This window comes from Cynocephalus volans, chromosome 3 (assembly GCF_027409185.1).
Source record: "Cynocephalus volans isolate mCynVol1 chromosome 3, mCynVol1.pri, whole genome shotgun sequence".
NCBI lineage: Eukaryota > Metazoa > Chordata > Mammalia > Dermoptera > Cynocephalidae > Cynocephalus > Cynocephalus volans.
The window spans coordinates 161,132,821-161,150,244 of record NC_084462.1 but is presented as its reverse complement, the minus strand read 5'-3'; the positions used below and the strand labels follow the sequence as shown (position 1 = coordinate 161,150,244).

General features: G+C 35.4%; 1 protein-coding gene across 1 annotated transcript in view; it reads left to right on the top strand.

Moving 5' to 3' along the window:
* CEP128 (centrosomal protein 128) overlaps positions 1-17,424 on the top strand; it is a 347,268-nt gene that overhangs the window by 128,945 nt on the left and 200,899 nt on the right. Inside the window, exons 15-16 of the mRNA XM_063091601.1 lie at positions 8,839-9,015; positions 12,434-12,493. Coding sequence (XP_062947671.1) covers positions 8,839-9,015; positions 12,434-12,493 — 237 coding nt within the window. The remainder of the gene's footprint in view (positions 1-8,838; positions 9,016-12,433; positions 12,494-17,424) is intronic.

Below are 17,424 nucleotides of genomic sequence, written 5' to 3'. Positions count from 1 at the left end.
TCTCTGGTGCTTTGTCTATTTTGTATGAATAGAATAAAGCTGTAGCTACCATACATTAATTTGGAGGTAAATTTAAACCAGACACTCTAAGTAAACACTAACTAGGATGTTATTTCTTGTCAGATTCCTGTTTTCTTAAAAAAAAAACAAAAACAAAAATAATAATAAAATGGTCAAATTAAAGGTGAAATGATAAATTTTACAGTTTTCATCGACTTGCCCAGATGCTTCCAGCTATCCCTTGGTAGAAGTGGAAATAGGATTCAGAGTTGCCAGCCTATTATTTTCGTTGTGCCATCATCAGTAAGAACTGTTTCTGGCCAGCATGTATATATATCATGTAGGTTTATAAATTGCTTTTAATTGAATCACTTAAAGTCATTAAGTCCAGAGTAGTTCTTGACTTTTACAGAGAATTGGCTGAAATAACAGAGTGCTTGCCCTGTATGAAACATTATGTCAGATGTTCAGAAAAAAAGTCTAGAATGCAAAGTGAAGTGCATATACAATGGTAAGGGAGAGGAGGCATTTATATGTGCAGCTGTGGCAGAGGGAGGAGAAAGAAAGAATGGTGTATGGAAGTACATCTGGCCTCTACTGTGTGAATTGGAATACAGATGTGGTGAGGCCATTTTCAAACTCTATTCCATTGTCAATGACTTTTCTACCAAACATTTACAATCAAGGAACTTGATTTTAAGTGATTCCAGAGGTAAAGTCTAAGTTTGCCAGTCTTCTTAACCCCTCACTTGGACTTGATTGAGAGGCCTGCCATTTAATCCTTAACTCACTCAGTGGTCGATAACCACAAAAAACTGGAGAGGAAAGCAAACATCCTGGACTATTCCACTAAATCCTGTACTATTAGTTTGATTTTATTTAATTCTGCAGTTGTGAGTAATCCCATAGTGTAGGTATTAGACTAAATAAATGGTACATATGATTGGTCGTGGTGTGGAAAACCAAGAGGAATAGCCCACACGAAGAGTTTTCTATCACATTTGTTTCAGTGCTTTGCTGGAGGTTAAGCAGCCCTAGCTGGCTTTCGTTGACCCTAAAAGGGAACATAAAATGAATGTCCAGGTTCGTTTTCATTGAATTTTTCTTTTGTAAGCATTTAAAGTGTTTATTTACTATCAATTCATTTAGTCATTTAATGTTGAACAAGCAATATTCTGTAAATTTTAGGAAAAATCAACTAGGAAGTGCTTATTGTGTACATGAGTTATGTTTTTTGGAGTTCCATTTTTAAACTTTTTTCCTATTTTTTTTATAAGTATCATTAAAGAAAAAAGAGGAGAAAAGAAACCCTGATGGTTTTAAAAAACATTGTATACTTATTTCTCTCAAAATGAATAATTTTTTTCTTTTGAAAATTAAACATTGTTCATTCCAAATGCAAAATTTGAAGTTCTAGTTGTTTATTTCCTTGTCCATATTTTGTTTCAGAAATAGAAATGCATGAAAAAGTGGCTGATTTTAAATAACTAATGTTATTTCTGTTTCCAGGCATCTGACTTAAGAAAAATTTGTAATAATTACATAATGGTTTTAAAACTTAATAAATGCGTAGTATACCCTTTGCAAGGTATTTTTGTTTCTAACTTTGAATATTAATTGCTAGTAATGTATCTAATACATATCCTAACACCTTTTGATTTTGCTGTTAATGATCTGTGTTGCTCAATACTCTCCTAGAAAAAGATACTAAAAAGCCTGAAGCAAGAATAATTTCCTTAAGTGGGGTTAAAAGTTTAAATTTGAATTTCCATTTTCTGGTTTCTGTTTTATGGATAATATTTGTAAGCCTGCCAAAGACAAGGTTATGGATTGGAAAGTCTGTCACACCTGAATTTTAACATGCAGCAAATCATATAGCTAATGTTCTGATATGCCCATTTCTTTTTTCTGTTAGTGCTACTGTTTTACTAAGCCTCTCAGTTCTTACTCTTAACAAACTATTAACTTCTTTGCCTTCTTTGAAGAAAACAGTGTAAAGCATCCACTTAATAGAGAAGGAGGAAGAGAATGTATTTAACTTACAAAATAATAGCATTTTTGTTTTAGAAAACCATTCTTCTAGTAGGAATTATAATGATCTTTTGCTTGCTAAATACCTGTAAAGAACCAGAGCATTCTCTTGTACATGGGCCTGCACTTCATTCATTGGTAGATCTTATTGGCTCTGTCTTTAAAATTGATTCACTTATGATTACTTCTTACCACTTCCAGGGCTCTCGCTTTTGCGGCATCATCTTGTTTTGATGGTTACAACAGTCTGCTACTGTATTAGTCAGATTTGTGTCACTATAACAGAAATACCTGAGACTGGGTAATTCATAAAGAACAGAGGTTTATTTGGCTTATGATTCTGGGACAGCTGCCTCTGGCAGGCCTCAGGCTGCTTCTACACATGGCAGAAAGCAGCAGGTAGCCAGCGGGTACAAGCAGATCACATGGCAAGAGGAAGCGAGAGAGAGAGGAGGTGCCAGGGTCTTTTAAACAACCGGCTCTTGTGGTAACTAATAGAGCGAGAATTCACTCACTGTCTGCTGACAGGGAGAGCATTAGTCCATTCATGAGGGATCTGCCCCTATGACTCAAACAGCTCCCAACAGTGCCACATTGGGGATCAGATTTCCATATGTGTTTTGGGGGAACAGTAACGTCCAAACTCTATCAGCTACTGACAAGATGATTGCCCTCAGCAAGTTTAATGATTAATTTGTGGCAACTAAACAAAACAAAAGAGTTATTGAAACCCAAGAAGTTATTTGAGTTAAGAGATTCTGGTTTTTTCATTGTTGTATAGTTGAAATCTGTTATGCTTGACACATAGAGAATACACTCAAAAATGCAAGTGAATGAATGGAACCTAAAAGGATATTTATGTTTCAGAAAGATTTATGAAGTTTTTGCTATGTGAGAAACTGTAGTAGGTGCACTGATATTTAAATGAAAAAGAATAAGATCTTTGCCTTAGAGGAGCTCACAGTCTGAGGAGGAGACAAACATAAGACACACATAGCAGTGATAGAACAGAACCTTGTATAAAGTGCCATGGGAACACAGAGAAGGGACCATTCCTATCTGAAAGCTCAGGCTACCTGTCATTGTTATAATATCTGTCTGGGTGAGGAAGGAGGTACATGTTTTTGGACTTTTATGTTGAGTAAGGAATTTAGTTAATGAACTTTCCTTGTCTTCTTTATTCCTAAGTAGTGTTGGTTTCATATAGGGCAAAGGATATATGGAGGTTGAATCCATGGAAATTCTTTCAAACTCATTTGAATTCTTGAGATTAGAGTTGTTAATGGCTTTGTTTTGTTTTTCTTTTGTTTATTTTTTTATACCAATCTAAGCATTTAATATATAGTCATACTTTAAATTTAAGAAATTAACTGTTATGTAAAATCTATTTTTAAGAAATAAGTTCGAGAAAAGTAGTAATGATGTGACCAGCACTTGGTGTTTTATATTTTATTTTTTTGACCATTTTGTAAGACAGTTGGAACTGCAGTGTGGGTAATTTTCTAGATTAAACTCTTTTTAAATTTTCTGTAAAGTCCATAATAGACCCCTTCTCTTTTAGTCGTGCTGTAGTTTCTGCCCTGGTTGGCATTCCATAGTGTATCTTAATTTCCTTGCAGCTGAGTCAACTATTGGCATAAGCTCTTCTGAACCTTCTTTAGAGAGTTAGATAAATGGCTTTCAGACAGATCCAATTTTTGTTTAAGATAGTTTCATAATTTGCCTTGTAATGTTAGTGTCTTGGATTTAAAGCTGAGGTACAACTGTTGTCTTGAGTTACAGAAATAATCTTCCTCAAACTTTTTAGGCAATGTGTGCAGGCCTTTTGATTCAACAAGCTGCACTTCAATAACTTTGAATTAAATTGTGTTAGTTTTAATTTTGGCCTTTAATATTATTTGATCTTTCTCTTTTTCTCTGTCTTATCCTCTCTCCCCACCCCCACTGATGTATCAAAGATGGCCTTGTAGCTGAAATATATCACACTTGCTTACTCAAGTTAGTTTTCAGTAAAGGAAAAACATGAACTTTGTGAATTAATGACTTCTTGAGTCGTGAGAGTGTGCTTTATTTAATGTAATGTTTGTGTTAAGGTGTGTGAAGAACTGTTTTCATATCATGTAATAACTGTATTGGAAATAAAGTGTTATTTCTGGAGCTCTTAAGACATCGAAGGAATCTCATAAGCTTTTACCAAGAAGATATCATTTTGGACATGTTCTGGTTTTATCAAAGCTTTTATATTTCCATTAAGATTGTGTCTTCTTATAATTTTTAAAGCCTCTGGGAAAGTGAATGTTCTCAGTTGTAAAGAACATGCCGAAACATAAATCTGTAACTGGAGCAGTATTTCTTGTCCTTTGAATTACAGGTCAATTGATCAAGCCAGTCAACAATGTGTGTTTGTGTTTGTGTGTGTATATATGGATAAGATTGTGAACAGTCTTATTTTTAATTCCTTTAGATGTAAATGTCAGCAATATGAGGTACTTCAAAAAGTTTGTGGAAAAATAGAATTGAAAGGTAATATGAATCTTCCCATGAACTTTTTGAAGACCCCTTATACAATCCTTTCCAGTCCCAAATGGATGCTTCATAAAACCTTTGCTGTCTTAACAATGGAACCGTACCTTGCTTGGAGTTAAATTAGTACATTTTAAAGCTAAAATTGGCCAAGAGCAGATTTTATGTGCACATAACGTACTTCTCTAGTGTAGATGTATAGTCCCTAAATGTTTGGGCTGTTGTGCATGTTTGATGTGCTTTTTTGTTTCTTTTTTAATGGTCTATTCTGAATATGCCAATATGCTATATATTTTCATTGATAATAAGGCTCATTCAGAATTTATTTTTTGTTATTCTTTCTACTTTAAGACTGCATTAGTCCCCCACATAACCTGCTGAAAACTTAGTTCTGAGTTTCTCATGTTGTGTTTCTAAACTCCGATTTTAAGAGCTTGGCCTTTCTAGAATTTTAACAGAAAGAACACTAGTTATCAGAGAGTCATGGGGCTCAGGTTATGGGTTTGTGCTTTGACTTTAGTCAAGTTACTTTGTCTGGGCTTTGGTTTCCTGATTTGTAAAATTAAGGGTTGGTATTGTTCTCTAAGTTTCTTTCTCAACCTCAGTCATTGTCTAGGACATCTCTCTTTGCAGATCCCATTGACTAATATAGTCAGCTTCAGTATCTCTTCTCTTGCCCCCAAAGAAGCTCCTTATATTTCCTAGCTCCAGGCATCTGTGGCCATTTACCCGGAAATACCGAAGTTGGACTGTGTCTTCCATATTTCTAAACATTCCCTGAAATACCGTATTTTGCCTCTAGTTCTCTAGAGATATGGTAGCTTTTTGTTAGTCTTGTAGGATCATGAGATATTACCCCCTCAATTCACTAGAAGACCAGGAAATATCCCTAATAATGCCTAAATATTATCATCTACCCCTATTAATTCGAATGCCCCCAAATCTGACAGGATTGTTGAATTAACTCCAGCCAATTTCCTGCCACACCTCTCCTCCAGAATTAGCTGTGCTTGCTTAGTTGGTACAGCTATTTCTGAAATATGAAACTGGGAGAAAGAACGAATTCACTGGGCACCATAATTAGTGTTCAAATAGATATTCCCAAGCCACAAGAATGGAACAGAACAAAAGCAATGAAATTTCATGGCAATACTTATTGACTCTGTGAAGGCAGGAGCCTTATCTGTGTTATTTACTTTAGTGCACAGAAGAATGTCTTGCCTAGAGTAGACTTTCCATAAATATTTGAGTGAATGAATGAATGAATTAAATTACAACTGCTTAAGTACATAATGGAAGAGCTTACTTAACTCCTAGATTTAGGCTCTTGGAGCACATGCAGAGGTTGAAGACCACTATGACCCAGTGTCAGAAACCTAGGCAAATAAAAAATAGTGGGGAAAGAATAGGAATCTTTACCTGAAAGGTTAGAAGTTTAAGTGGGAGTGGAGGATTCATTTGTTTAGTTTAATTTGTGAATATAGCACTTACACTAACAGAGCGATTTTACAGCTTTGTCAGGTACTCTGTTCTTTAAAACTTGAGATGTTCATGTAAGGGTTGGATGACCACCTGTCAGAACTGTCAAGGAAGGTAATCCTTGAGGGAGCACATAGTGGAACCGCTTGATCTCTAAGGTCCATGTAAACTCACGGTTCTGTGTGTTTTACTTCAAAGGGAGGTTGGACATGGCAGGCTAACTGTCTCACAGAGGATAGTGAAGTGGATAATGAAATTTTCTATCTTTGCTAAAGAGATTGAACTTTTAGAGCTTTTTCTGACCATGTCAGCATTCTTAAGAATATAAAAAGATGGAAATAGTTTTGTCATCTTATTAATAAGAGGCAAGTAATGGAGACCACAGAAAAGTGATAGTGGATAACAGAGAGGTGGCTGTGTGAGAAGCTAGAAAAGGTCGATTAGAACATCATTGTGAATTGCTTGGATTTAGAATATGGGCAGTCTTCTAATATGTCAGTAACCCCCGGTAGAGTATTTTCTTTGTTAACATCACACCGGTGAGAACACTGCAGCCATCTGAAGGCCTTATGTATGTGGGGAGAAACATCCTAGCATACCTCAGTACCCTCTGAGGGTATCAACCTGCAGGGTAATTAATAAAATCATCTTTACAGTGTTGAATTTGAGTCTCCAAAAATGTTTAAATTATTTATTTAGAGAAGTGGGGGGTTTTAAAGATGATTTTAAACATGTTTTGTGGTCTCCTGAAATTAGCAATTTATTGAGGGAGACAGGTGTGGCAAACAAATAATTATATTACAACTTGATAACTTTTTAAAAAGCTATGATATAAACAACATGCTTTGGGTGATCAGAAAAGAAAGGAGATTGAGTCTTAAAGGATTAACTGTGAAGGAAAAGTATAGGTGGTAGGTACATAGGAGCAATAGGAAGGCAAGTGCCCTCACCTAAGGCCTTAGCAATAAGGTTGCTTTCTAATAAGCAAACTATAATATGTTCACACCCTGTTCAGAACCAGGATTTTAATTTTTCAGAAAACCTCCTAGATGAGGTTAACAGTTGAGGAAAATATCGATAGATCTCAAGAAATCAGGTATTGATCAGGAGGGAGAGTTTGGACAGAAACTGAATGCAAAGAAAGGAGAAAGTTAGGGTGATCCAAACACTGCCCAGGACAGAACACTTATGCTATTGTGGTTTGTAAACGCCTGATGTTTAGATGGACATGCCAGGCTGCCAACCTGATGGCCTTTAAACATTGTTTCATAAAGTGAACTGCCCTTACTCTGATTTCCTGTTCGTTAAGATACACTCTGATTATAATTTGCCTTCCCAACCTAGATCAGTCTACAGGAAGTCAATATATGGGTAATGCTGACACAAGCATTTGGATCCATATAGCAGCTAGGGTTCTTATCATAAACTAATGTAGTTAATTGAATGGCATTATAGTTTGTCCTTTAGTCTCTTGTGAGCTTAATGTTACTCTACTGCTTAAAGATGGCTTCACTCAGAATACCCAAAAGGAAAGAAGTCCCAGTTCCTAAGTTTACAAAGCTGAGATCCAGGCCTGGATGATGGACTGAGGTGAACTCAAGATAAATGCTGTCACTTGGCTACCAGCCCCACATTGAAGTACTACAATTTCAAGCAGAATTGTATAAGTCAGATGTGGTCCAGGAGACATATGTAGGCATATTTGAGATACTGCAAGTAGTGAAAGTATGAGAGTGGAAAGGAAGAAGACAAGGCTGGAGAGAAGGGCAGAAGACAGTTTGTGAAAGGGTCTGTCCTTTTGGGCAGATGATGTTTTGTTTATTTTCAAAAGGAAGTTGAAAAGAAATATCATGCTTCTTTGGTAAAACATCATTCTACCCTTTTCAATTGATTTTCAGTGAGTGGGCCTCCTTGCTATTTATTTTAAATTCAGGCTGGATTTGTTGCTCACATAATCTTTTCTGGTTTGGTTGTATTTAGTAGGCTAGTTAAAGATGATTAGGCTATTATGTAACGACTGAAGGCATAATAGACAGCCATCATGACTTTGGTCCACCAATTATATATATATATATATATATATATATATATATATATATAATTCTAGTGATTCTGTGATTTTATCACAAGCCCTGTGCAGTACCACTTTGGATTTTTCTGCTGATGAAACTGTATAATCATAATGATTGAGAATTGTTTTGCCTAGAGGGAGCCCCCAAATCCTTATAACCCCTTTTCGTTAAGTGTATTTGCTTACTTGGAGAGTACCTCCATCTTGCTTATATCAAATTTTCATGACTCTAAAGCATCTGTGGAATGTAGCTGCATTTGAAAACAGACTTTTTAAAAAACTATGTTTTAGTGAGATAGAGGTGATAGTTATTTTTTTCTCAAATGAAAAAACAGCATTATATTTGACAAATTACATTTTCTAGTGTTTTATTCATGTTTAGTGAAAGCTCAAAGTTAGTTTGTGACATCAGCTTTTACTCTCTGATCCATTAATAGCAATATCTTTTAAAACAGTAAGAGATTTTTTGGTTCAACATCTTTTTTTTTTTGTTTTGAATTATTATAATTTTGTTTGCCAAGTATCTGCTCACCAGTTCCCAAACTGCCCTACTTCTGAACTCTCTATAACTTTATCTCAGTTCATGAGTAGGTAGAATGTTTTATTTTGGTAAAGTAAAGGGACTGATAGTTTCTAATCCAATTTTTAAGTTGGGTGTATATATATATATATTAAAGTATTTCTTGCCTCCACTTAATAATTAACTTCTGTCTTATTTCTTTTCAATGCCTTAGGAGAAACATATAAGCAATGAAGAAGAGCACTTAAGGAGGATGGAAGAGGCCAGATTGCAGCTCAAGGATCAACTTCTTTGTCTGGAGACTGAACAGGAATCTATTCTTAGTGTGATAGGAAAGGAAATTGATGCAGCTTGTAAAACCTTTTCTAGGGACTCAATGGAGAAATTGAAAGTAATTATGAGTTCTCTTTGTGCTTTAAATTTTCAGTTAGTTTTCTAATATATAATTATAATGGGAATTTAATGAATGGTTACGTGGTAGTCACATTTTTATTTCAGAAAGTTTTATGAAACAAAATAACTTCTTGCATTTTTTGAATGAGGCTCTGTATCTATTGCATGGTAATGATGAGAGAAAGTGGGATATTATTCTATTGAATTGCCTGTGTTGCACTTTGTAAAAGAAAATGTCTTACAAAAGAGGCAGCAATTCTGACTAAGGAAAATATCTTTGGAGTCAAGAGGCCTGGATTTTTAATTTTTCATTATCTCAGGCTATTTTTGTGGTTGTTAGTATATTACTGGATGCCATGTATTGAGTACTGTATTATAGATACCCTAAAACAACCCTATCCCTTAGGAACTCTGATGAAATCCGCTTTAGAGAAGAGAAAATGAGGCTTGGGCGGAGGGGGTTATGTAACTTGTCTCTGGCCATACATATACTTAATTGCCAAACTGGGACTTCAAACTTTGGAGGTCTAACTCTGGAACATAGATAAGTAACCACTATGCTCTCTGCCTTTCCTATTTAAGCAAATTATATTTAATTAAGTTTTTCTATGTTGAAAATGGAATATTGCTACTCAATTTATAGTCATAGTGAAATGACAAATAAAAACAAGTGATTATGGATGTTTTGAATTCCTTGAAGCTAAGCACGTTCATCAAGTGTAGGTTCTGATTCTGCTGCGTTACATACAGAGAGCATTACATTGCTTTGATATGGTCTAACCATAACACATGATAGTTCAGTATCATTTACCCCTGTATTTACTTCATTTGATGAGATGGCAACACTGTGGTATTATGCTTTATGCTTAAGTACTTTTTACTTTTCAGGTGTTTCTTTATATTTTGTCATCCGTTTGTCTTTTTCCTCCTTTAGAATGATCTTTTCTTCTCATACTACTTCGTTCCCCCCTTTTTTCCCTGTTCTGCCTCCCCATCTTTCTTTTTTTCTCTCCTAAGTGGTGTTTAAAAGAAAATAAAACTATAATTCTTCTCTTGCAGTCAAAGGTTTCTTAGGATTCAACTTTAATGGAAATATTCCAACTGGTAGAATTTGGTAGAGTGGATGGAATTTTTATAATGTGTATTTCTACATACATTTTTTTAAAAAGTTCAAATTTAAGTGTGAAGAGGGCCATGATTAATATGAGAAGTAATTGGCTTTAGGGAGAAAACTAACTCTTTCAGGGCTGTTACAGGCCCTGTTACAATGCTGGTTTATTCTTTTTTCTGTCTAATGCTTTTTAAATTTAAGATTTGTCTTGCTTACGTATATTTAAAGAAGAGGTGGCCTTGAAAATCCTAATTCCGTCTAAAAGAAGCATATATTAACAATGCAATATTTATTCTATATTTAAATATTTGTGTCAGGATTAATTTTTCATTCATGTGGGAATGTAAAATTGGAAACATTTGAATCATTTTATAAGATATATAAACTTTGTTGTGGGTGGTTGCAGGCAAAAACATTGTGTGTGGAAAGCAGATTGCTTAAATATTTTAATTCTTTATGAGGTACAAACTATCTTTATAGCATATTCAAAAAAATACCCTATTCTTTAATAGGCTTTCAGGCATGGAGTGATTGTATTATAATCTTTCAGTGTCTTCCCCTAGAAAAAGACTAGTTCAATCCAAGTTGTGGATGGAAAGTAAGTCTAAAAGAATGGAAATTCTACACTTTTAAAAAAGCATCTACATATTTTTCATTGTGGGTCTTTTCCCATTAGTAACTTCTGTTGTTTTGTTCCTATAAACTTGAGAAAAAATCAGTACCCAAGAACTTAGTAATTGCTCTCACCTTGAGGAAAACACCAAGGGGTTTGTTAAAGATGAAATTGATTCTTTGCTTTGGAGTTCATCTTTCAATGGAAGAGTGGCAGAAAAATCTCGTAAAATGTTTTCAAATAAGGGATAATTTCAGTTATTCTTTATCATTTCCTGAGTTTTGAAATATTGCTGATGAAATTTTCAGCCATTTTATGTAGTTAGTGATTGCTATGGAATGGATTAGGTAATAGATATGTAATAAATGAGCTTGAGAAAAGTTTTGAGGAATGTTGATATTATTTCTAATGACATTTTTCTTTTTCCAGCCACCGTATTTATTACTTAGTCCACTTTTGTAAATGCATGTGGTGTTTGAAAACTTAAGGAAAAAACACAATAAACCACCACCATTATAAAACAATTAGGAAATTGTCTGAATTTAAAGATGCATCATTCTCATAGACCAGTCTTTGATAACTTCAAGAGTCAACTAAATAGATTAGCTGAGCATCATGTCTTTATTTTATTCTCTCTTGCCGTAACACTTGGTTCGAATATTCATTCAGTTGTAGGACATGGCTTTGGGTCAAGACAGATGTAGGTTCAAATTGCATCTCTCTAAATTTCTAATGTATGACCTTGGACTAGTTATGTAATCTCTATGCTCTCTAAAATTCATGTTTCCAATTATAAGTTGGCTTGTTATGAAGATAAAATACAGAGGGTACACATTATAGTGTGAAATATTCTGCATTTAGGTACTCAAGTAATGTTTGCTATCACTGTTACGTAGTGCCTTTTTTTGTTATATGTTTACATGGTCATATGGCTTCTCTTTATCTTTCTTATGTCAAATGCCTGTTATAGTGCTCTTATCAAAGTAGACTTTGAAGTCTATTGATGATTCTATTTTGATATACAGTAATAGTGGTGTTTTGAATGTGTTCTGTGTGCCAGACACTGTGCTAACACTCGTTTTATTTGATCTACGTCTTGGCCTTATGAGGTAGTTTGTCTACTTTATAACCTGCAGCTTAGAGAAATTAAGCCACATAACTTGTAAGTGGTCATGGCTATTCTCTCAAACATGAAACGATATATAAATGTGTAAAGCAGATCACAAAATATGAACATTACTTATGAATCATTGTATTATGTTATTTTTGACTTTCAATCTTAAGCCCTATATCTTAGGTTACTGAAGATTTAATTGAAATGTGACATATGTGAATGGAAAAGAAAATAAATGCATGTTATAATCAATGACAAATGTATGTTTACAAATGTTCCATAACACAGTAGAGAATTGAAAGAGGAAGAAAACACTGTGAACTAGGGTGATTAGGGAAAATTTCCCTAAAAAGACAGGGATGTCATGAGAGTTGGGTGAGATTTAGATAGAAAGGTAGATGAGAGAAAGATTGGATATAAGAATATAACACTCTTGTATATACTTGGTACAGTTTCTTCTTTTTAAATCCTGAAGTTTGCGGACTAAACTTTTGGATGCTGTGTGGATAATTTTTATTTATATAAGTTCATGTCAGAGAAAAATCTATTTCTAATAGACTATTTCTGCTTTTTTATAGGTTTTTTCATCTGGTCCTGAAATACATTATGACCCACATCGCTGGTTAGCAGAAAGCAAGGTAATTAATCTTTGAATCCTAAAGTTATCATAATATTTATGATCCTGAAGGCATCCTATTTGGTTTAGCCATTTATTTTGTCATGTAACCGAGGATATGAAGCTGTAATACTTCATTGCAGGAGAAGATATCACTGCAGCAGATTTTAGCAACCTCCATATTCCTGATTTGGAAGTTAGCTTAAATATGTAGGTATATAATGAGAATAAAGGAAGGGTTAACTGTTGAAATATTAAGAACCAGATTGTCACAGAGACAAATTCTTATGCCTTTTACTTGGGATTGACCGTGTCTCTGGAAGTGACTTCCTGGTCAGGGCAGCTGGAATTAATCTTCATTTTATACATATTACTTAATTTATTTGGTTCCTGAGGGTAAGCTCAAACAAAGCCTGTGAGCTCCCTATGGCTCAAGCAAATCCCCTTACCTCTCTTGGGGTCTTTTACAAAGCGAGAGGGGTAAACTGTACATTGTAAAGATAACTTTCCTGCTTCACAGTTCTTTGGCATTATGATTTAAATTTTATGGAAGGTGAGAAAAATTAAATAAAATTGAACAGTTTTGTAATTTTAGCAAAAATATTCTTCTACAATGTGGGATAATTATCAAATATAATATGTCAGATCAACTTGAAAATTCATTACTTAAAATATATGGTAAATTATAACCAGATAAGTTGCAGATATCTATTTATTCAAGCATCAACACTTATACATTTGCATTTCTTTTTAGACTGGTTTCTCTCAGCTTTAAGATACTAAAATGGAAAATGTTCCATCTCATTTCAATTCCATGAGAAGACCACCTGAACTAGAAACTTGACCAATTATAGTTTACTTTAGGATTTCATTGCAAGAAAAACCTTAAGTTTTGTCCATTATTCTTATTTAAAAATTTGAGAAAAGTGAGGATTCACAAAAGGAAAGTGACTTGTTCAGTACCAGGTAAAGAACGGAAAAATAAATTACATGCCATGTCTGACTCACAGTTAATGTCTTACCATTATCACGTTGCCATCTAAAGTGTTCATTCAGAGAAGATTTACTGACTGTGTACTACGTTGTGTCACACACTGGGGATATAAGGATCAGCAAGCCGTGGACTTTGCTCTCATGTAGTGTAAAGTCTAACAGGGAAAACTGAGATGCAAACAAAATTTAAAAATCTTTGGAGTGTGTTATACTTAGATATACGTAAACATTGACAAAGGAACACAAAAGAAGAAAGAATTAATTTTGATGTTTGTGCTGGGAAGATGGGAGGGTATAATGCTGCCAGCATGTCATAGAAAGCTTCTGGAAAAAAAACAATATTTAAAGTTGGTCTTACAAAAAATATGTGGAAGTTCTCCAGTTGACTAATTATGAGTAGAACAACAGCAAGAAGATGAGAATATTTTAGTAACCGTAAAAAATGCACTGAAATTGGTGAGTAAGGTACAGATGACAGGTAGTGGAAAGATAAGGCTCACCCTTGCAGGCCAGCTATGCATTAGAAAAGCCTCTTTTTCTTTTTTTTTTTAAAGCATTCTTAATAAGAAAAATATTGTGATAGAACATTAGAATCTACCTTACCTTATAAATTTTCTTCTCCTACTTTAAGAGCAGTGATTCTGTGCATTCGTAATCATTTTTGATAGAAACAGATGCAAATTTGTATTTATGCCACCTGCATGGAAAATTTAGAATATACATGTTTTGCTGTCACAGAATTTTTTGGCCTGAAACTTCTGTTGTACATTAGTATAGCATTTTACTTTTTTCTTTTTCCCATACTCCACAATTCTCACAACAAGAGCAATGTACTTGGAATTTTTTTAAAGTTAAAATCTTTATCATTTTTGAACAGAAAGCTTTCACTGCTGTGGTTCCATTAAATTATGAGAGCCAGAGATGACTCTTAATCATAGCTCTTTAATTTGGGAGCTAGTAAGTTGTTTTCCCTTATCATTTAATGGGATTGAACTTCTGATCAGACCAGTTTTAATACTGTATAAGACAGTTGTTCCTTCCACAGTGTGAAAGGGTTGTGATAAAACAATGCCATGCTGACCAACTGACTGAGGAGGAATTGAATCTATTTACCGGAAAGATGGCTTAGGTTATTGATGGGCTACAATGCTGTAATTCCCATGAACTAGGATTAGACAGCTCTATAAGTATTGCAGATAAGATCTGAAATCAGAGGACACAAACTGTATGGAAAATAGAATTGCTATTCAGCCAGTTCATGCTGACATCTTGCAGTATTAGAAAGACTTCAGAGGGCATTTGGTAATTGTTTTCATAAATCTGCCAAATGAATTTCTTCTGTTAGTGTTAATTCTAGAAGAACTAGAAGAGTTAGTGCTTACTCTAGGATTGGGTAGGGATTGTATCACTGTTGCTTTGTTGCCAGTGGTGGCATGACATAAACATGAAGTCCAACTGAGGGTTGGACCAGACTCACAGTAAAATAACCCATGAATGGGAAAAATAAGGCAGTACAGGAAGGAAGGGGGCTGAGATGGTCATAAAAGAATTCCAAAGAAGGAGTTCCCATAGATTAGGGATATGATTATGTCATAAATTCTGGCAAGGCATGTGGAGGCCACATTTTATTTAGTTTCGCAGAGAATTTACTGAGTAATTACTACGTCCCAGATGCTGTGTTACATGGCATGGTCATAAAAATAAATAAGGCATGGTCCTGGTTCTTTACAACATGTTTTCTTTAGAAAAGGTCGACGTGTATGCAGATAATTTCAATATTTTATAGTAGAGCTGTGATAGAAGTATGCGGAAGCTGCCATGGAGGCTGGTGCCTCAGATGAATCTTAATGCTAGGCAGGTAAAATGGAAAGAGCATGCATGCAGCGAGAAAAATTCTAGGAATGGCCTGGAAGAGAAAGACATTGGTAAATGCAGGGAAACTCCAAATGATTTGACAATACTAGAATATGAAAGTGTGAGACAGAGAGTGGCAGGGGATGAGGCTCCAGGCAGAGGTAGGGATTAGGTTTATCAAGAAGAGCATTGTATGTAATAATCAGGAGCTTAGATTCAGATCTGCATTTAATGGAGAGCCACAAAGGTGTTTTGAACAAGAGAGTGACATGCTCATTTTACATTTTAGAAGCACTGTTCTGATAGTGATGTGAAAGGTGTATTAGAGGTGGTAAGAGTGAAGGCAGAAAGACCAGTTAAGAGGTTTTTCCCATAGTCTGGGTGAGATAGGGTGACAGTCTGCACTAAGGAAATTGTTCAGAGATTGAGAGGGAAGGACAGACGGGACTACTATTTTGGTGACAACATGCAAGTGATGACTGATGTTATAACAGAGGGTGATGGAGAAGGAGATGTCTAGGTATTTCAAGCCAATCTGAAAGACTCCAGTCAAGGGTTGGTATCTGAATAAATGGGCGTGTAGTGTCCTGTATAGGCAAGGTAGCAGAAGTATTGAAAAAGTTCCACTGCAGAGATTGATATCCAGAAAGTTCTATTTGGATAGGAGGACCCAAAGAGAAGTAAGGCACAGGTCAGAGTTTAGGTTCAAATCATGGGAGAAAATGGGGAGTAGCAAGGAAACTCACAGTGGGACAGTAGGGGCAGCTTCTCAAATCTAGAGCAGGCAGGCACTTCTCAGGATGGAAGCACATACTGATGAGAATCACTGTTGATCCCGGATCTCAAGTTATTCTGTGATAGCGAGTAAAAAGATCTGGTGTCATCTGCTCTTCAGCCCAAGGCAGGATCCTGAGAGCCTTGTTGTCTACAGAAGAGCACATCTAATTCTGGGAGTCCTGCATTAATTATTCCCTTAAGATGCACAAAGGTGAATTTATATACTTTGGCTGTAGAAAGCTGTGCTTTTCCCTCTTGGCCTTTTTCCCCCTGTGTGGAAATTCCCCATTAACTCTTCTCCTCTTTCTTTAATCTGTAAGCTTTATGAGGGGGGACCTGTGTCTGTCCTGTTCTTCATTAGGTCTTTAGCACTATTTACAATGCCTGACTAAATGCTCAATACATATCTTTTTAAAAGAGTATGTTGAGCTTGCTGCATTTTCCCACTCAAGGTACTTCCTCTGCTTAAAATATCACAGAAGAATAAGTAACAAGCAGATGAAATTTTAGTAAATATATTAATTTCCAAATGTTGGTTTTAGTTGATCAGAGCTGTAAACTTTAAGATTATATGGGTAGAAAATACACTTTCAAATTATTCGGGCATTTTCCTGTATTGTCCTGTTTGGTATCATTCCAAAGAGTCAAGCTTTTTGCAGAATAACATGCTTTAGGCATTGAGAAGCATTTGCTTTAGAGATCATGTAGTCTAACCTATTCATCTAGTAGATGAGAAAACTGAGGCCTGGGGAATTTTGAGTTTTACCAAAGGATGGACATAAAGCTAATTAGTTACTTAGAACGGTTTAGAACATGGATCTCTGAAGTCTGCCCCATTATTTCTGTCCATTGGTTTTGTAATGTACAGTTGAATATATGTCCCGTCCTGCGGGACAGGTAAGAACGTGGGCTCGAGGAGGACTACCTGTAGCTGGTGAAAAGGGGGAGGGACAGGAGACACGCAGAATGGAGGCAAGACAAAATTCTGATCAAGCCTCAAAATTTTATTGTTAGGCGATTGCTTATATACATAGTGAAGAAGGGGCGGGCTGTCACAGAGTGTGGCAGCTTATGATAGGCGGAAAGGCGGGGGGGGGGTGATAGTGGCGTGGTATGAGAAGAGGAGGTGGGAGGGGTGTTGGCTTGGCGAGCGCGGGCTTTTCTGAGGAGGAAGAGAAAGGCTTACATAAAATGACTGTTATTTGTTAAAAATGGCGGCTATTGTTAAATATGGCTCCCGACAAATATAAACCTTACATTTATAAATATTGCCTTTTTAGTCATGTGGACTTTTTTTTTTTTTTAAACAGTCACTGTGTGAGAAGTATT